The sequence below is a fragment of the Rhodamnia argentea genome, chromosome 8 (genome assembly GCF_020921035.1).
Source record: "Rhodamnia argentea isolate NSW1041297 chromosome 8, ASM2092103v1, whole genome shotgun sequence".
Lineage (NCBI taxonomy): Eukaryota > Viridiplantae > Streptophyta > Magnoliopsida > Myrtales > Myrtaceae > Rhodamnia > Rhodamnia argentea.
In genome coordinates this window covers 11,877,051-11,898,274 of record NC_063157.1, presented here as the reverse complement: position 1 = coordinate 11,898,274, position 21,224 = coordinate 11,877,051, and the positions used below count along the sequence as shown (strand labels likewise).

General features: G+C 41.0%; 3 protein-coding genes across 6 annotated transcripts; all 3 read left to right on the top strand.

Annotated features, from left to right (window-relative positions):
- Window positions 1-2,760: 2,760 nt before the first annotated feature.
- LOC115745444 (uncharacterized protein DDB_G0275933) lies at window positions 2,761-4,706 on the top strand. Its single transcript, XM_030680987.2, has 3 exons — window positions 2,761-2,955; window positions 3,384-3,531; window positions 4,197-4,706. Exons 1-3 carry the CDS (start codon window positions 2,901-2,903, stop codon window positions 4,273-4,275), a joined length of 282 nt encoding a protein of 93 aa, XP_030536847.1. The 5' UTR covers window positions 2,761-2,900; the 3' UTR covers window positions 4,276-4,706.
- A 1,423-nt stretch (window positions 4,707-6,129) lies between these two features.
- Window positions 6,130-8,412, top strand: LOC115745421 (protein PLANT CADMIUM RESISTANCE 6-like). Of its 4 annotated transcripts, XM_048283947.1 has the most exons (6): window positions 6,130-6,757; window positions 6,843-6,923; window positions 6,999-7,392; window positions 7,485-7,556; window positions 7,755-7,967; window positions 8,133-8,412. In XM_048283947.1, exons 2-6 carry the CDS (start codon window positions 6,855-6,857, stop codon window positions 8,225-8,227), a joined length of 843 nt encoding a protein of 280 aa, XP_048139904.1. In that variant the 5' UTR covers window positions 6,130-6,757; window positions 6,843-6,854; the 3' UTR covers window positions 8,228-8,412. The 4 variants fall into 4 exon arrangements, with proteins under 4 accessions (XP_048139904.1, XP_030536813.1, XP_030536814.1 ...); XM_030680953.2 differs by having other exon boundaries at window positions 6,843-7,392; XM_030680954.2 differs by having other exon boundaries at window positions 6,130-6,923.
- A 6,025-nt stretch (window positions 8,413-14,437) lies between these two features.
- LOC115745413 (probable carboxylesterase 17) lies at window positions 14,438-15,905 on the top strand. Its single transcript, XM_030680944.2, has one exon. The coding sequence runs from the start codon at window positions 14,469-14,471 to the stop codon at window positions 15,492-15,494; it is 1,026 nt and encodes a 341-aa protein (XP_030536804.1). The 5' UTR covers window positions 14,438-14,468; the 3' UTR covers window positions 15,495-15,905.
- Window positions 15,906-21,224: the final 5,319 nt, after the last annotated feature.

Genomic DNA, 21,224 nt, shown 5'->3' with positions numbered 1-21,224 from the left:
TTCACCGACCTCCATCGGTCATGACCCACGACCACCGCCAATCGCTAACCATTGTCCGCCCTCGCCCATCGTAGACCTCTATTGATCGCCACCCACTAACCGCCCTTGGTAGCCAACTACCGCCGACCTTCGCAGGCCACCGTTGGCCGCCGCTAACCACCGACCACCACCCACTACCAACCTTTGCCGGTCGCGATTGTTGCCAACTGCCGATCTTTGTAGGTCGCGATCGCCGCCAACCGAAGCCCCCTCCCGCCAACCATCAACCACCGCGCTGGCCGCCGCCGCCGAGTCACTGTCTACGACCGCCGAAGCAAAAATTAAATAATAATTTTTTATTTTTAAAGAAATTTTAAAAAAAGTTCAAAAATGAAGTGGAAATTTTTCAGCCACCGATAGTAATTTTTCATAAAAAATTTTTTGTTAATAATGTTTTAGAAGTATAAATTTTCAACCGCTACCAAACGAATTTCTCTTATCAGAATAACTTTTAAAGTAAAAGTAGAAAAATCAACTTCCGCTTCTGAAGAGAAGTAGGAAATTCAATTTCTGGTTAGAAGTTGAATTCTAAAGTAAAAGTGTTACCACGCGCACCCTAAGCATGTGGCCGCCCTAGCACCCGATAAAGAGATTAACGGATAAAGACGCTAGTATCATATATGCGATGCTCGACTCTCGCGCTCTATAAAAAAGCGTAACAAAATTCAGAGAGAGGTTATTATACGAATTGATCCTCCAATTTCTTTTTGTGTAGCTGAATTCTCTAATTATTTATTTTAAATATATTGCACTTTTGTCAATTCAGTCTTAAACATTTTAATGTTGCAAATTGAGTTCTAAACACCTTTTCATGTTTTTTCGATTGAGCCCAACCGGACTATTTTTTCTTCGGAATTCACCAACGTGGACGTTGGTCGTGTTGCCGACATTCTATGCATCGTGGTCGGCGTTGACGTGAACAATTATTAATGATAATTATAGCAATATTCAATATTCTTAATTTTATTTGTTTGTTTGCAACTGTTGCCAACAAAGGTAAGGGTCGACCAACAACCTCACCAACCACGGTTGTAAAAATAAAAATAAAAATATCGTAAAAATATTAAAATTTATCCACATCAATGTTGGTTGTGCCACCTAGGATGGACGATATCTACATCGGCGATTTTCGACCAAAATTGGTCAAATGGATTCAATTGGAAAAACGCAAAAATGTTTATAACTAAATTGGCAAAATTTAAAGGTTTATAACTGAATTGACAAAAGTGCAATAGGTTTAAGATTTTCCAAAGGCTATTATGATTAATCAATCTAAATCATGAATTACCAATAAAAAGAGTATATATGTGTAAGGGGCCAATAGATGCATGTGTACTTAAAATCCATAGGCCGCGTTTGGTCGTCCGTATTTTTAGTAGGGATAAGATCGAATATGATATGATAAGAAATCAAAGTATTTTGTCTAATCATATTTACTGTTTGGTGAATTAAGGATTTAAAGTCAGATATGCAAAGGCAAGGCGCTGCTGAAGTTGACTTTATTGCGTTGAAATATCGGGATGCTTTAGAAATTATTTTGTGATGAATTCTGATGAGTGAGTTATTGTTGAGTAGATGTTTGTACCATCTAAATTCCAGTACAATATTGACGGAGTAGACCCCGTAGAATCGGGGATCTTGATTTGAAGTCGAATTCTTTGAGGATGACCCATTAATCTTCCTTGCTGTCTTATCGAGTGAGTAAACAAGTGTTGAACAATCTAATTATTTAACATCTTTCCACAAGTTGAAGATGCACTCACGTAGGTTGTCCAAGAGAGCTATCTTGAAAGTCGATTCAAATATTGAAAATTTTCAAGCGGTTAAAGAATAAAGGACGTGACCTTATATAACGCCAAACAATCGATTAAAGAATAAGGTCGTAGAGAGTACACAATTTTGCAGCCGAAGACCCTAGTTTGACGCCACCGAAGAGGCAGCCATACTTGATGGTTGTAGCCCTTAGCGCGACGAAGAGTCGGGCCAATGCGGATGAGAGGCAATGGTTGTGGAACTTGATTTTGTTCATGTTTGCTCTTTCAAAAAATCATATCATGATCTATCCCATCCTTTCCCCTATAACTTTTTTTTATCATGATTATATTCCTCCTATATCCTCCTTTATCTTATCTTAGATAGTTATCAAATACATAATAGGATAAGATCTTATCCTAATTTATATCGTGACGACCAAACACAACCGTAATGTCTATGAATTGATCTTCATTGAGAAAGTTTCCCTTCTTATTACCAATCAACTAAATAATGTCTTTTGAAGCCAACCCAACACTATCCATTTGAGCTCATTTGGCTCGAGACGGCTTGAAAGCGCTCAAGTGAATCCTTGAGTCGCTAGGCGCATGATTAGGTATACAAGACTTACCAACGATACACTCGTCAATATACTTTAAAGCCCGCTGTCGTTGGAGAGCCATTTCAATATATAGTACGAACTTTTGCTTTTCATGTGTTCGGATCTCAATTCCCATATTAATTTATCTCCCGATTGTTCAATTTGAAAGAGACTTTTATTATTATTTAATTATTTGGATATATGTTAAGTAATTAACTAACGATATTTCAAAAAATTTCTGACGCGCAGAATTTTTTCGTATTTCTTAATAATCATTTTTTTTTTTGTAAAGAATAGAATTGTTCATAATGAAAATGGTCCAGTTATTACCGCACAAAACGACGGCGTAGAAGGAGAGTAAGGAAGAGCCTTTTGTTGACCTGCGACTGCGAGGCTGCAAACCCCCATAGACCTCGCGGTTTTACTTCTTCTACGTCCAACGCCCATGGCGAAGTCCTAAAGCAGAGACCTTGCTCCTCCTTCAATTGCAAGACCTTCTCGCTCCTCAATGGGCTACGTTCAGGAGGCGCGTGAGAACCACGTGAAGAAGAAAGTCGAGGAAGGTTCTTCTCTTGATTCCACTGGTTTTACCCGCAGTAGGGCTGATTTTCTTAAACCCTAACAAGCCAATGGATGGTTCTTTGAATCGACATTGTGGTGTTACGCGTATTGAGGTTGGAGTATTGATGGCGATGGTCGAACTCAATCGAGCGACTGGTACTCGATTCTGATAGCTAAAACCAAAGCGCGGTTTTAGGTGATCCGCAGGCAGTTTCGCTGTTCTTTCGAGTGCTTTAGCTGAAAATTAGTCTGCTAAGTGATTCTTTTTTCTTTCATGTTTTGTTTTTATCTAATTGATCAATAGGGAAAGAGGGAGATGCTGAGGTTCTCCGTAGGCAATTTAATTCTACATGCTTGTCGTATATTTTTGCATTTTGTTTCGCAATTGCTCGGCTGGCTAAGCGCTTTGCGTGGCTCCTCTTGTATACAGCTTTACGCAGCAAGATGAAGCAGAAGGCTCTGAAAGAATGCGATTATTATACTTCGAGGTATGCGGAATGCGCCACCGGAAGAACCTTTTCTGTGGTCTGGCAGTGCCGCAAACAAGCTAAAGAATTGAATGACTGCCTTCACCACTAGTAAGTCTTCTTGAACAAACTCTTTCTGTTTCGTTGTGGGACTTTTTAGTGAATGTGGTTCACATAGCTTTTTGGGGGTCGTTTTGCAAGGTTTGATTTGATGATGGTGGTTTTATATCTAAGGAAAGAGTAAATTTGGGCATTGAAAATTTACTACTCGGGCATGTTCATCTAGTCCGGCGGTATCTGTTACGGTAGTACCCCACTTTTGGGTATTTTACGATTCATTCATGTTCCAACTGAAAATGTGGTCAGAACAAGAGGAACTTGGGGGGATATAATGGAGTCACCGCTTTGGTTTGATGCGAGGGTTTTGGAATCATGTGATTTATTTGTGATATGCTGTCTAAAAACTGGCGGGGGTGTGGATTACATTTGGTTGGAATGTGGTTTAGTAACATCCTGGTCCTTCCTGTCCTTTAGCGGTGATGATAGTTTGAATTGGGAGGAAAGTGGTTGAACTAATATGATTCCCCCGAACGGTACTTCTCTTTAGTCTTATCTTATGTCGTAGAGTTCTTGTGATGCAGTATGCATGGTGCATAGGTGAAGAGCCATCTCACATACTTGAGAAAGCTTTCTTCCTAATGCAACTTGAGATATAAATGTTGCGAAACAGAGATTCGCCAAATACCTCACACTTACTCTGTGGGCTCTTTGGGCAGCACAAATGATGCCGTCTTGGAAGAGATGAAAAGAGAGTATGCACTAAACCAAGAAGGGAAAGGCCCAGCCAAACCTTAAGTGACGCACAGATTTTGCCTTCTGTCTGCTCGCGTATATGGGAATCAAGATTTTTTGCTCAAGCCATCTTCACATGAACTTTTGGGTTTCCATTGGAAGATTTTCACGGCCATATTTTGTCCAAACTTTGGCGAAGTATTGCATCCTGTTGCAGCTCACCTGACCTACGGAACCGAGAGAGCATGTGCAAACCAGCTTTAGCCTCAAACTTTAATCAGGTGAACCTGAAAGTAACTGTTGCCCCAAATTCGTACTTTGTATCGTGAGGACTTGTGTTCCTTTTGTCCTGGCCCGCTTCGCATCCATTACCTTTGAGGCTGAGTTGCTGCTGCACAAAACAGGATCTACCATTCACTGCATAATGTACTGCGTAGAGCTGTGTAGTTATCTTTGGCTAATTTATAATTGATACATCTGCATGATTGTGTTAATATTTGGTAGAAGATACAAATCGTCCACTATTTTAGATTCAATGGCAATCAAAGTGCTTTAACTCAGTGCATTGAGTTTAAGCTCTCGTCTCTCTATGAATCAGCTTGAGGCTAATTGCAGACTGACAACACCTTTGCAACTTGCAACCTTTGGCGCATCAGGGCACTAATGTCCTCATACAGGCTAATGAAGACGCTTCTGCAGCTGATTCTTTGGCGCTTTTGCAGGTTTTTAGCAGTAAATTTATTAAAGGTTTTAGATTCGGCATAAACTTGTTAAACTTAAGTCACCAAACTGCACAAATGCTACGTAAGGACTAAATATGTACTTGACCCAACATTTGGACTAGGAATGGTCTAACTCAACAATAGGACTAGGCATGGCCAATGGCTGAGCCGGGTCCGTGCCTGCCCATGTGGTTGGGCCAGACAAGTTATATCCGGGTCTACTTTATTTCTTTTGTTTATATTTAATCTGATGTATTCTCAATAGGCATAATAATACAAATAATCTCCGGACTTTGGCTCAATATGTAATGTGATCCATAAACTTATAATTTGTTTAACGTGATCTTTGAATTTTAATTTGTTCAATATGGTCCTTAAATTTAAAAGTATCAATACATATACTTTTAAAGATGCTTGTCGGTTCATGCCTATATAAGGCATTATATTGTGTGATGAAGAGGTAGACCTAGTCCTTGAAATAAAATCGTATTGTGCTACAACCCATGGGTTTCTAAAAATTGTCTCTTTCTTCTCTTAGAATGATCTCTTATGATTAGGATTTTCTTGTTGGCTTGGTAATGTGATGTGGTTTAAGTATGCTTTCCACTTGTCACATTGTGAAACTTGTGGATTATAAAATCTAAAACTTAAAGGTTCAGTTTTCTAGAGTAAGGTAGAGAAATAAAGAGGCAGTCCCCTTGAATGATGGCAAATGTGCCTATGTAATTTGGGGATGGCATGCCTGTTTTCTACCTTACTTCTGAACCCTCTTCCTTTTCGCACTATATGAAATATCAAATGTTATCCTTATATTATTTTTAAGTTCATGGACAATATTGAACATTTTCATATAGTCCATGGATTAATTTGACTATGTAGCAAAAGTTTAGAGATCATATTGAGCAAAGAAAAAATTCAGAGATGAAGTACGGGGACTAGATTGAACAAATTAAAATTTAGGGACCACAAATTGGGTCAAAGTTCAAGAACCATTTGTGTCATTTTCCCTTTTTAATAAAGGAAACAATCAATCTCCTTTTAGCTAGCAGCCCAGCCTAGAACAGGTTGTGTAGAGACGGGCCTTGCTGTGACTAGACCAGCGAGTTGGTCATTCCTAATTATGGACATTTGTTTAGGAGCACACGAGGTGCTCTGCCCTCCCCATTGTAATTTACCGCGGTTCTGAGCAGGCTTCTGTTTCTGGCAATGTCCTAACCATAGTCTCCTTTCATCTTGAGAAATCGGTAACCAGTAACATCTTGAGCAAGTTCTCTTTGAAATCTCAGGCACATGATCCATAAATTGGATTGTCAAAGACAGAAAAAGGTCCGACCTACCTGGAGCACGCATAATCTAATGCGTTGGACATCAACTAGTCAGAACCGAGCATATGTTCCTCCTTCTGTGACCGAGAAAAGACGTCTTCTTCAATAAACAGGAGGCGAAATTCTCTGATATGTGCATACCGGCGGCACTAATACACCCTTTGAATGATTGATATGGTCGCCTCTAGCTTCAGATCTATTTAATTCTTCCGGTTTCGAAACGGCACGTCGTATAGACCCGTAACTACTGGGTTGTCCATTCTACCATACTCAACAGATTTCATGTAAAAAATCAGGACAAAGAACTGGGGGGGAAAGAAAAGAGCTGTTTCATATGTTACTAGGAAACTGTCATTCATTTGCTCAGAAGTTAACGAAGCCTTTGTAGTGTACTGCTTGGCACCTTTTGTGTGAAAACAAGATTTTAAATAGATCATGGCTCCGCCGGCCGCGCTAGCGATGAAACATTCATCCATGTCTTAATCCTTGGGACTGGAGGTGGGTTTCACTTAGTTGTATGAAAACAATTTGAGAGGTTTGTTAATCTTTGGCTGATCTGAAAAGTTCGACCGTGCATCATCAGGATCGAGAAAAGATGGGACGTCCCTCAACCGAACTATTTGCTCCTTCCGGTTCAGTCCATCAGCAAATGCAACCGGAGGAAGTGAGCGGTCCTTCGACCCAGCAACAGTTTCAGCTGCAGCAGAATATACAAGCCAGTCTGATTAATCCAACGCAGGCTGTACAATTCCCGCCCCAAAATCCGCAGATGATGCCACTTCACTCGATGCCGCAATCTAATCCGCAGAATCTGGCTGGTCCTGGACAAAGTCCACAAGCTAACCAAAGCTTTTGGGCTCAGCCAACTCTGTACGCTGGGCAACCGATCCCCGTGGGCTCTCAAATTCAAGCCGGTTTCCAGCCATCACATCCTGCGCCCGACTTTATTACAGGGCCAACGAATGCTCCGGCTCCACCCTTTCACACTGCTGGTGCAAACTATCCTCAAGTGCCGTTTCCTCTGCATAACTTGCCTCCTATGCCTCAAGGGATGATAGTTCAATTGACACCAGCTGCTCCACCATCTCCTTGGACAACGGGGTTGTTCGACTGCATGGATGACCCTTTGAATGGTGCGTCGCCTTTTGCTTTTCCCGGGCAAATTTATGACAAAATGGACGAGTAACAATTGGAAAATATCTAAGTATTTCTAGTGTGTTTGCAGCGGTCGTGTCCTGTTGCTTCCCCTGCGTAACCTTTGGCCAGATAGCTGAGATTGTCGACCGAGGGAGCACATGTTAGTAACGATGCTTTTACTGACTTTTAAAAACTTTGATCCTACTAGTGTAGAAGATGACAGACATTGAAAAACTCAATATCCTTTTAACATTCTAAGGGAGAGAGCAATCGGAACAAGATATTTTATGCACTTAAGCGTTCGAGAAGAAAGGGTCTCGTTGGATTTATACGGTTGAAAATGATGTTTCCTGTGCAGCGTGTGGAACGAGCGGGCTACTGTACGGCGGGATCCAGTTTCTAATCGGTTGCCCTTGCTTGTTGTCCTGCACTTACCGAACCAAGCTCCGGCACCAATTCAACCTCATTGAGTCTCCTGCTCCTGACTGGATCACTCACTTCTTTTGCGAATGCTGTGCTCTTTCTCAGGAATACAGAGAGCTTAAGAACAGAGGACTTGACCCTTCCATAGGTAAAACTGGTTGCTATTTGAGCTCCAAACAAGCACTGAATAAGCCATGTTATTGCAAATGTGGCCCTACAGTGTTGCCGTATCGTCACCAACAAAGAAAAACCTGCATTATCGTCTTTGTTTTCGGCAAGAAATTGCTGATGTTTGTTCTTGCTACTTGCCTAGGTTGGCCGGGGAATGCGGCAACAATGCAGAATGTGCAGTATCAAGTCGCTATGGTACCTCCAATGCATCAGCAACCCATGACCATGAGAGCTTGACGAGGAACACCACATCAGATCCATCGGCGACTCGGATCATCCTCTCATGTAATTCCCATTTGAGTCAAAATAAGTGAATATACCAATAGAAATATGAAGTTACAATTTGCCGATATGAATAATAATCGTCTTTTCAAAAGTGTCCATTGATTTGAAGAACGTATGAATTTTTTTTTTGTGTCAAAGTATATCAGTTTGCTTCTTGAAACGTTATTTACTTTTCCACCAGTTAGACAGTTTCAGACTCATATCTAGGATCATGGTACTATGCACAATTCTGTGACATCCGTCAAATCCATAACAGCAGTTGTCTTTCAGTGGCATGGTTTTTTGGCAGGTGCTCGTGTTTTTTTTTATTTTTTTGGTCAGAGCAGGTGCTCTTGTTCACGAATCTTTTCTTTGGAAAAACTTTCACAACTATGTAAATTCCCAATTCGCCAATCTAATGGAAATTACGCAGAGAAAGAATGCTCACATCTAGATCTGAGAGGATGACCACTGTGAGGTGATCGCAGCTGCTATAGGTCTGAGTCCTTACATATAGTATCATAGAATGTCACCCTCTAGACGATCAATGGATTGTGGATGGAGTAGGTTCATATCCGATCCGATTAGGGCATGAGTGATTGCTGGAGCGAGAATGATCGCATAAGGTGTAGCTCTTGGCAGATTTCTAGGATAGCGTAGCGGCAGGTATGGATGAAAACCACGCAATAAAAGGAGTATTGCTAGAAGATAAGGGCCAACATTGACGAGAACATCAGCTCTTTAAGTAGGGGAGCTTGTGACATACCAAATCCCGTGACGGTTGGGAAAGGCCACATTGAGCAATCTGTAACTCACCCCAAGATGATGACCACCTTGTGTAGTTATTAATATTACTGCCTTTTGGAGGGCTTAGTCCACGTGGGTCTCGTCACCAGTGCATGAAGTACCTATGACACTATCCTTTTATGGTTCACTCTAATATAACATATAAAAGAGTCAGAACTCCTATAATGCGATCTTAATTATCTTTCTCTATATTCATATCCAAAACTAAATTCTAAGGCTATGTTTGGTCGCTAGGATATAAGCTAAGATAGGTTATGTTTTATTATATCCAGTGTTTGATATAGCTTTTTAGGGTGGTACAAATGGAATATAGGGGAATATAGTCAGGATAAAAATATCCTAGGAGAGGGGGTGAAATAGATCATAGGATTTCTCAAGAGAGTAAACACGAGAAGAATCAAGTTTTTTCCACAACTACCGCTTCTCCTTTGCATTAGGCTGCCTCTTTGCCCCACCAAATAGCCTCTCCGTGGGGGGCCGCTTACCTGGCGGTGGCCACCCCTCCGGTGGCGCTAGGCTAGGTTTTCCGGCCCCAAAGCCTTGTATCTCCGCCACCTTATTTTTTAATCTATTATTTTGCATGATATGAAGTCACATCCCTCGTTCTTTAACTGCTTGAACTTTTTTAACTTTTGAAAGGGGTCTCGACATGTTATGGATAACTCGAGATTGATGATCAACTTTCAACGTAGCTCTCTTGGACGATTTGCATGAGTGCATCTTCAACTTATGGAAATATGTCAAATAATTATATTGCTCTGCACTTGTTTACTCACTTGACAATACAACGAGCAAGGCTAGATGGTCATTCTCAAATGATTCAACTCCAAATCAAGACTCCCGATTCTACGGGTTTGCTTGGTCAATGTTGTGCTTGAATTTAGATGGCACAATCCTTTGCTCAACAATAACTCACTTATTAGAACTTATCATTGAATAATTTATAAAGCATCATGATGTTTTAACGAAATAGAATCGATCTTAGCCGAGCCTTGCCTCTGCTTATTTGACTTTAAATCCGTAGTTCACAAAATACTAGATAGGATATGGCAAAATCTTTGAATTTCTTACCTATCTTATTCAGTTCTATCTTGACTATAAATCCGGAGGAGCGCTGTCCACAGTCTCTTATTCATTTTTATCCTGTCTCTCTCCGCCGATCTCTGCACACACTCTTGCGCCCCAGGAAAGATGGTGAGTCCCTCTTCCCTGGAAACCTTGTCTACTGCCATGAAAACTCCCGAATCAAGCTCTTCTTTCGCGTACAATCTTCTCCATGGCGAACAAGTCGCAAAAGCATTCCACAAATTACGCAGCCTAAAAGTGATGCAGAACATACTATTAGGACAAAGTATACACGTTCGTTTGGCAAGAGAACGTAGAGTTATTTCTTAGTGTTAATGAAAGCTTCTTTATTTGAAACAGCCGTTGCATGTAAGTGCAATGCATATGCCACTCCGATGATGTTTGCGCGCATCAGAAGAATTCAAAGCAACTTTGGCCAAATAGGTTCCAAATTTATTCTTTCTTCCAGAACTAGAATGAAGCCGATGAACTGCACTCTTATTTTATTTGATCTTTTTAATGTGCTTGCCACATTCTCAATGAACTTCCTTTGCATTAAAGACCCTTATCACAGGAAAAATTACCAAAAAAAGTCCTCAACCTATTACATTTGTGTCAATTTAGTCTTCAACCTTTCAATTCTACTAATTTAGTCCTAAATCTTATCATATTTTACTAATATAGTCCATTCAACCAATTATGGCTGGAAATCACAAACGTGGATGCCAATCATTCTACGTGGCATGATCGACGTCGACATGGACAAATTAATTAATTATCTTTGAATATTTATATCTTCATTATTCTTATTTTATTTTCCATTCCTATTTCCATATTCCTCTACCGATCATCGAGCCTTGGCAATGGCCAGCGACTAGCCATTGGCTACAACAAGCGAGGGTCACCTCGCCGGCCGCACGCGAGGTCACCCTAGCCAAGATCTAGCGAGAGGGGACCTCGCCAGCCTCGGGCGAGGCTCAGCCTCGCGAGTGGTGCCTTAAGTTGGCGAGGACCTCGCCCTAGGGCCTCCCGCAAGGGTGACCCTCGCCGGCCATCGTTGAGGCTCAGCAACCAACTTAGGAAGAAGGGAAAAAAAAGAAAGAAGAGAAAGAAAAGAAAAAAATAATAAATTTTGTCATCATCAACGCAGGTGTGCCACGTAGGACGATGTCCACGTTAGGGATTTCTCGCCAAAATTAGCCGGATGGATTGTATTGGCAAAATGTGAAAATATTTGAAATTAAATTAGCACAATCAAAAGATTTAGGATTGAATTGATACAAAGTGCAATAAATTTGTGATTTTTGTTTTTGTCATTTTCCCCCTTGCCATGACCAAGGGCAACAAGTGAAAACAATTTTGTAAAGGGAAATATGCCACTTGGCTATCCATCTGTTCTCAAAGGGAAATGCTGAGTAGTCACGTATGGTTGGTGCTCGGTCAAAAGGTTGGAGAAGAAAAGAAGGAGAATATAGCATGTGATGAGAATAAAGATGACGACCGTAGGTGGCATATCATTTGGTTTTTGAAAAGTCTTCTAGTTTTGGGAGAATAAAAAAAATGGGATGATCAAGAATCTTTTGCTTTTACCGTCGAGGCGGTTTATCTGATCCTACAATGGGATTTTTAAACGTGATCTTTTGTGAGGGTATCTTGATGACCAAAAAACGAATATGGTATAAAATCTTCTTGTGATATTGCAATGGCTAAGCGGTGAGGAACATATCTAGAAGGTTAGGCGAAAGAAGTCTCACATCATGGATGTGATGTAGTATGATACAATTAGTGTGTCCTAACCTGCGCTTAACTCATTAGTATGATATAATTGGGTTGATTTTGCACAATTACAATAGGTTTATGACTTTTTTTTGGGTAATTTTCCCATTTGAGAGTGATCTTGTTGTTGGGTCGATGCAGTAGAAGCTCGATATCTTCATTTGGGGAGATCATCGAGAGCTCATTTTTGAACCCATAAACATATCTAGTTGGACATATGCACACTTTAACGAATCTCCCTCTCACATGTGCGCCTTATTTGTTATGCCCGCTCACCTTTAATCCATGTATCTCTTCTGCAATAACATTATCTCGACCAAGCTTGGCAGATTTTGGAGAGAGGATCAAAATACGTCTTTCCGACTCCACCTCAATTGCCTTTGCCCTACTAAGTTTGGTTGTAAACTTAGAGAAATGATTTGCCACATCGGTTAAAAATTCACACTTGACGCAACAGAGTCTAATACTTTCACTTGGGGAGATCACAAAGAGCGAGTCCAATTCAAGCCTGTCAACATATCAAGTTTGACTCACATTCACTCCGAAGCTTACGCCAATGAGTTGTGATCCAAGTAGAATATAGTAACTGGTCCATATTATACCACATCCTTGATGTGAAACTTCTTTCGCCTAGTACCCTAGTACGTATACCTTAACACTTATGATGAAAGCATTGGACTTTTGCTATGGTGACCCAACATTAAGTTGATTTGCCAAAAAAAAAAAAAGTCATGTTAATGCCATGTAATTTCAATTGGACCGATATATAAAATATGTTGAGTAGACATAATTTGAACTGATTCACATTGATAAAGTAATTCTTCGTGGTTCGGCCAAATAAACAATGGATGGCGTGCTTTCTAGTTGGACTGGATAAGAAAATGCGACTCCCATTTTCGTCTACTTTCTTCCTTAGAATGTGGTGGTTGGTGTCCCAAGACCCGTCTCAACCCATCATAACTGGACAAACATTGATGCCGCCTCAAAGAATAAAATGTCAGGACAGTGTCAAAGAATATTATGTCAGAATCAATGGAGAACTGCCCACCATTGTCCCATTGTGATCTTTACTTTCCTTGGATAGCTCCCCAAGAAGGTGGACTATCAAGAAAATATTCTGCGGATCATGCTTTTTGAGAGTGCCTTCCTTACCCATCCATTTTAACTCAGGATTTGGAGCTTCAACTCACCAGGACACTCGTTCAGACTTGAAATAGAGATTTGAGAAGATGGACATGAGGTCAAGATTCTTAAGGCAATTACAAAGAGCAAAGTCTCGATGGTTCAGTTCCACATTATGGACCGCTCTTTCAATGCATGTGTTGTTCCTTTTTCTAAACCTAAAGCGCGATACCCGGAAGAGAGAGAGAGAGAGTCTCGGAACAAAACGTGTTTGTCATCTCGATCATGACCTATAGGTTTTGATGGGGAATCATATGCATGCAGCCATGACATGCGACGTCAAATTCTACATTATCGTTAGCAGGATGATTTTTTCAGCATCTTGGGGATAGGGTGCCTCGCACCAGCACCAAATGTCTCAAACAATTTTTTGAGGTCAGACAAAATGAAATCAATCGGATATTGCTAACTGCAGCATCTAAATGTTCTACCTGCAAGAAGCATCTAGGAGGATCTGAAACCTTTGTGTCCGACCCTAAAAGCAAAGGTGTAGGGAGAAAATGAAAAGGAGGATAGTTTCAAGAATATAAGAGTCCACTCTTCATTTTGGGGTTGAATGTCGAGATTGTGGAATATATATTTCCTGACTCAAATTCCACCCAGAACAGTTCTAAGTCAACCGTGTGTTATGCACGAGGGCACGGCATGGATTCGAGCAATCTTCGCATCTCTGGCTAGGAAGAGGTACAGTAAGATGTAGGCGAACGGTTATGATCGAGCGTTCTTTGCAATCCACAGAATCCTCTCACATTTTCTCTTTCTTTTGAAAAATGAGAGCTTTTCCGTATGAAACTTATCGAGCAACTCACCATGGCATTGTGCAGAGTCCTGCACAAGCAACAGAACCCTACGCAACTGGCCACTCCACTGCTGAAGATTTCCCAACAGTTTAATCATATGCTAAAGTTTTTAAATGCCGTGAAGAACGAGGCCGTTTAGTTATACTAGTACTAGATGATCAAGAAGCAATTTCTTTGTAGCAGCCGAGAAAATCGTAGTAAGGCAAACACCATGCGGATCGCCTGTGTCTGTCGGTCCCTGGCAGTCATTGAAAACAAAGTGTTCACGACATTAGTCCTCCATGAGACCATGAAAAACTATTAACGGATGATTATCCGCAAAGAATGCGATCCATTTAACAGAGAAGAACATAGGGTTTGAAAAAGTGTGGCTTCCCACCTCTTCCAGGAATCCAAGTGATGACATAGGGGGAGGTTCTACTCCACCCACTTGCCTCATTTAGAGATTGGAAACTTTTTTTCCCACATTCAAAGATCTCTCTAGGCTCTTTTCCTAAACTCCTTTCCTATATAAAGAACGCTACATTTGCAAATTTTCCATCCAAACCAATAAGTCTGTCTTCTCACTAACTAGAAGAAAAAGAATGGCTTCCCTATCTTTTGATGCCAGGCTCAACCTCCAACTGGGCAAAAACCATCAGCAACAACAATCGTTGGTGTTCGAAGAGATTGAAGGACTAATTAGGGTTCACAAGGATGGGCAGGTCGAGAGGTTCCCCGTCATCCCTAACGTCTCCTGCGCAATCTCCTCGGGAGTCAACACGCATGCCAGAGATGTCACAATTGACAAGTTCACCAACTTGTGGGCACGTGCCTATGTTCCAAACCGGCCCGGCAAGTACCCCTTGCTCGTTTACTTCCACGGAGGGGGATTCTGCGTCGGATCAGCTGCGTGGAGCTGCTACCACGAGTTCCTGGCCAATCTGGTGTCCACCGCTGGTTGCGTGATCATATCAGTCAATTACCGCCTTGCCCCGGAGAACCGTCTTCCAGCTGCTTATGAGGATGGAGTCAATGTGATCATGTGGGTTAAAAGGCAAGTTGCTGATGGATCCAACGAGCACAAGTGGTGGGTGAGCCAGTGCAATCTATCCAACTTTTTCCTAGTTGGCGACAGCGCCGGCGCTAATATAGCCTTCAACGTTGCTGTTCGATTAGGAAACATCAGTGCTTCTGTGTCCAATGCCATCAAACCATTGCACCTGAAGGGTGTTATTTTGATCCAACCTTTCTTCGGAGGAGAGAGCCGGACCGGATCTGAAAGGATGGCCTCTCACCCGCCCAATTCGGCGCTGACTCTATCTGCTTCCGATGCCTATTGGAGGCTGTCGCTTCCTTCAGGGGCAAATAGGGACCATCCCTGGTGCAATCCTTTGTCGAATAGGATAGATCCGAGCATCCCATCGATGATGGTGTGCATATCAGAGCTTGACATCTTGAAGGACCGGAACATGCAGCTATGTAATGCCTTGGCCAACATGGGTAAGGCAGTGGAAATGGTCATGTACAGAGGAGTGGGACATGCATTCCAAGTCCTGCACAAGTCCCAGATGGCTCGCTCAAGAACTCAGGAGATGATCTCACATATCAAGGCGTTCATCAACCAATGATAACTGACAAAATGCGAGGAACTGGGTGCATTTTCTTTTGTCAAATAGTAGATGGTACATGTTTTGTTTGTGTCAGAGGTCAGGATCTAGGTATGGTGGTGATTCTTGGTCATGTTCAGTCAGTTTTCTTCATTGGTCACATTTGTACTTTACAGATACGTGCATTATTCTGTAAAGTCAATGAATTTGTTGTCTTCTGTGAGGTCAATCAGTTTGTCATCGTTGCATTACTATTTGTACTTTACAGCTTCTTTGCATCAGTATAGGCACAGTCTGCCATCGATCCTGAATGGTTAAGTAATTGTTCTTAAATGCAAATGTAACTTTTGGATATTAAGGTCTTTTTATCTTTGTGTGTACTTGCTTTACCCCAAGCATATAGGATTTCCTAATGACATGACACTGTATGAAACTTCTAGTTAACAAGATCTTCCTTCTTTTCAATTAGTTCTGAACATATTGTATGAAAATTAATCTAGGTCTCAATTTTTTAATTGAACCAATATAGTCTTAAACTATTAAGGGAAAACATAATCAAGTCCTCTTGACCAAGTCTCACCTGATTTATCCGACGTGGTAACCTAGTTATTGCTGGTTGTCCTATGGGTAATGACGATGGCGTGACGTAGATTATTTTCAACGAAATGACGCCGTTTTTCTTTTGATTTTTCTTAGTTATTTTCAAGAAATATTACTAGAAGTGCCACAACTTTCATACTTAGCTCACTTTGATACCCTTTTTTTTGGGACTACTTAAGTGCCCCTTAAGAAAAATAGGATCACTTAAGTGCCAATTACGATTTTTTTTTTGTCAAAGCGAACTCTGATTTAGGATGCCGGAAAATCTTATATGACTTTATTTTATTGTAAATCTGTTTACGTAACTTGCCAGAGAAATCAACTAAGCAAAAACCACAAAGAAAGACGTCATTTTAGATCTATCAATTAAAAGGGAAAGCCTCTAAATAAAAAAAAAATTGCTTAACCCAAATTAAAATGGAGAAGAATTGAACTCAATGCAGACAACCGTAATCGAACTGCCAATCTAGAGAACAATGAAACAATCTCTCAGCCACTTTCGGTTCAATTTTCCCTTGTTCTTCTTCACTATGGAAAAACCACCTTTCATTGCAGATTCTCATTCCATGAGTACAAAACGAGGATTTAAAGATGGATGAGCGAAAACGTGATCAAATTGATTCATGATTCTTTTTCCCAAAATAACCTAAATGTGATACTCTCGATTTGTTTCATCAACTTGCCTCCAACTTCTCTCTACATTACATCGTTGAGGATGTTGCTGAGCAATTTGTAGTAATCGTCAAAGTTTTGCAACACAATCTTGTTGGGGCTAACTATACGACCTATAGAGACGAACAGGTTAACGAAATCATGAGCTTTGCTCATGAACAGATAGCGACATGTAATGCTGACCGTGAAGATATGGAATATAGCACACTAAGATCTATCATTGAGATTTCTACTCATAGAAATGACAAGGTTGCTGGAAGATGTGATTGTATGGACAATCGAATCTCTAGTGATTTTATTGGCATCTACAATGTCTATATTAACAAGTCAAACGGTCAACTTGAGGATCGTCATTTATAAGAAGGACCAATGCAGGCCAATGTGGAAAAAAAGACAGATGGATGTACTTTGAAAATTACAAAAAATAAATTTTACACTTTGTGATCGACTGGTTTTGCTTATTAAGAGTCATACACTATCTGTTAATTTTTTGAGAAGTGTACCAATATTGTAGTAATGCGTGTATTCCTAGTAGTGTGATCTACCAAGCTTCGGGTAGAAGCAGCTTTGACTAGAAGCAGTGCAAACTACATTTGTAACTTCTCAAGAGCTATTAGTGAATTCTAGCCTTGTTGGTGTCTGTTAGTCTGGAAAAGTGGACTTGAACTTATCACAAACTGAACAACTATAAACGTACACGTAGTTTATGCTTATATTTAGTCTGTTTCTGCACACACAAACTCGTTCACCATATTTCAATGAAAAATTGTCGAGTTTGTTAGATGACCTATTCACCCTCCTCTATGTTAGATCACCAGCCACAAAAAGACCTCACTTACCTCAACAAGGCCTGTTCCAAACACTATTTAACACTTGTAATGGACATTAGTTTTTTCGTGTAAACTTTGGCGACCCACGTCAGCTTAGGCAAAAGCTGAAAGCTCAACCAACGGCTTGTCATCAAGGTCGCGTGAACCCGGGCGAGGCTCGGGAGCTCGCGGGACCCCAGGTCAGGGGAAACCGAAGTCCCATGACCCTAGGTGATGGGCTCCAAAGGCTTCACGATCCTAAGTGAGACGACGCCGTGGTTATGCAACCCAGATATGACTATTTGCGCGCTGGGGGGACCTTAGATAACCTAGATCTAGTGTTCAACCGTTGGCGCAATCCTACGCAAGGGCTGCTGAGGTCGCACAGTCCTAGTCAAGGTGACGTCGGGGGCCGACCCTAGGTGACCCCACGCCAGCGTCCCCCCAGCTCCTCTGCGATCACTCGCGATCTGTTATCAACAAGGGTGCAAATGGAGTATGAAAATATTAGTGAGAACAAGATCGGAAGAATATAAGGTGATTAAACCCTGAATAGCATTCCGAAGACATTGAAATACACATGCCAATTGGAAGTTGCACAAAGCTTAGGGAGTTTGGAAATGCTAATTTTGGCTTAGATGCCTATTTGGTATTGTGTTATGAAAGATCTCAATTTTGGCATGACAACCTTGGGAGGCGAAAAGTCCGTTGGAAAAGCTGAACTACATGCATTCTAAGTGACAGGGCACTAAATAATTGGTAGAGGAAACGTTGAGGGAAGAAGTGTTGTTTGGTAAATAAAGGAAAGAATTACCAAAAAAGTTATGAATTATTACAATTGTGTCAATTCAGCCATAAACTTTTTGTTTTTGTCAATTGAGTCGTAACCATTTTCATGTTTGTCAATTTAGTCCATTCAACAAACTTTTTTGAAAATCGCTAACGTGGACACCGGCCGTTCTACGAAACACAGCTGTGGCTACCGTGGATAATTTTTAATCATATATAATAATTTTTTATTTTTTCTTTTCTTTCCTTTTTCTCTTTTTTCCTAGACTCGGGGCCGGCAAGGGTAGCCGACCGACCATCATCAGAAATAGGTAAGGGCCGGGATGCCCTTGCCAAATCTGGCCAGGCATGTCAGGAGTCACTCCTCAATCCGATGCTCTGATACCAACATTGTTGAAACCCCGACCTTAATCTACGCTCCGATACCAAATCAATTGTGACATACTTATCATCAGAGCTTCGACGTCCCAGGGCATCGTCATCCGACACTAATTACGACCTCTAATTTAATCTTATGTTATGGATAATTAGATAGTGCACATGGAAGTTTAACAATCTAAAATAATCAGCGGCCATACAAAAAACACAAGTGCATGCCATAAGAAAATGGCAGGCACACCTAATAGGGTATGGCCTTAGTAAGGTTCATTGCTTGCATAACATGCACTAGACAGCACACTCAAATCACACAGGTGAAAATATCTAATATTGTAATAGGTAACCTATTATTTACATCTTTTTTATTCAAAATAACACAAAGATACACCGAGAGAAATATAAAAGAAGAACTACTCCAAAGTACTATCCATCATTTCCGTGATCCCCTTCATCTGTTGAGCTCCAATGCCATCATCCAAGTCCACTACTTCTCAAATGTAAAGCCTATCCGAAAAAGGGTTAAATAAAAGGGAGTAAGCCAAAGCTCAGCAAGTAAAATATCTAGCCTAACGACTGGGCTATCCCTTCATTCATTTACTCAGGCAATTCTTAGTAGGTCACAAGACAACATAATACCAGGTGGAAGGCATCTCAAAATACAAGCGTGAAAGGTTCATAAAACATAATAAGAACCATGAAGGTCTTAGGGCCGAAGTTTGTATAGACTCGCTTTCCATTCACGCCGAACTGACGGCTTAATGGGCAATCCAACTATCATTCCACCATTTACTAAGCCGGATAGTAACCATATTTCCATCGAACCTACCTCACTTGCATTCCCAACCTCACAAATCCTTTCACCAAACTCCATGGCCGAACTTCCCTCTTTACGCTCCCACTTCAACTCATCAGAATCCATCAACAATCAAGACAATCAGATCTTGATTTCCACTCGCCCATGTCGACACGACATTATTCCAAGAACAAATCCAACATGCAAGTGCCAAAGTTCACGGGTCCTTCCTCAATCTTATGACCGAACAACCCTCTAATGGTCCAACTTCAATTCCTCACAACCGACCCCAAATCAAAATGATCAACTCCTATATCTCAACTACCCATGACCCCGACGCGCAAACCCAAGTAGCGGATCGTTTGTACAAGGACAATTTCCCTTCCATACACAAAACTCCCATGTTCCATACCCATTTTCAAAATGACAGAAATCACCAAAACGAACGGTCAATGGACAAGCTAGTAGTTAGGATAGAAGGGTTACTTGCCTTAGAGACACATACGAAGAAAACGAAGCTCGAATCACCAAAGAAATGAGCTCAAACCGAGCTCTTCTCCTCCCAGGCGGTCGCGTGGCATGGGGTGAAGAGCGAGGAAGAGCGTGATGGTGGAGAGCTGTTGTCGACGGCTTGAGGGTTCGAGGTGTCGCTGCCATGCAAAATAAAAAATAAAAAATTGCACGACAGTCCATCACTCCACGTTGGTCAAAAGAATATCTGTCAACTTTGTCCTGACATTACGTTTTATTTTGTCATGTGCAGACGCACGTTCTCTTGTCGATCTTCTTGCATGGTCATCGCAAAATCAAATGGCTAAGTAATGAAAAATTAATAGAAAGCTGCTAGCCTGACGGCTTAACAAGACCGTCGATTATTTCTGATTATACAATCTACCACTCAATGAGTACTTTATGAAAAAGACGCTGTGATGATGTACGAATCTACGGTTGAGATTGTATAATTTTTTATAGTATTGTCATAGAGGCATTCCCAAATCAATACCCATTAATTGCCAAAACAACGTATTTTCCATTTTCAGTCAAGTCGCTTAAGAAAATAATTGCCGGGAATATATTTTCTAGCAAATTGAAAAGTCTTGGATTAAAGTAAAAAAAAAAAATTGACTTCTTCTTTCCGAATATACTATGCAATCTAACTTGACCTCTGCCAAGTAAAAAACTATCCTCGTCCTTCCGAGGTCCGGGACCCCAGGGAATGGACTTGAGACCCATATCCAAACCCGAAGTCCGAATCCTAAGATCTTGGGACCTCAGCCCAACCTTGAGTCCAACTTCCAAGTATGGCTCCAAGATTTGACCTCGACCCCTCCCCTAGCCCAGGACCCTTGCCCGAAACCCAACCCGACCATCGACCCCTCCTAGACACCAACAACCCCCCTCCCCCGGGCCCCTCTTGGGACGTTAGCTCTAGATTTGACTAATTAAGATCGTGAGTCAGAGTGATAAATTTTAGGGAAAAAATCATCAAAAACCCCAAATTATAGTTATGATGACACATTTAACATAAATTAATTTTTGTGTCTCCAAAAGCCCTAAAACTTATATTTGCAATTAGTCACCTTTACATCAATGAGCATCTTTAAAATTAGGGTTAAGAGCACTAAAATCCTAGATAGGTAAAGTCATGCCACATTCAACTCAAATTAATTTTTGCATCACAAAAACTTTCAAATTAGTACACTCATGCCA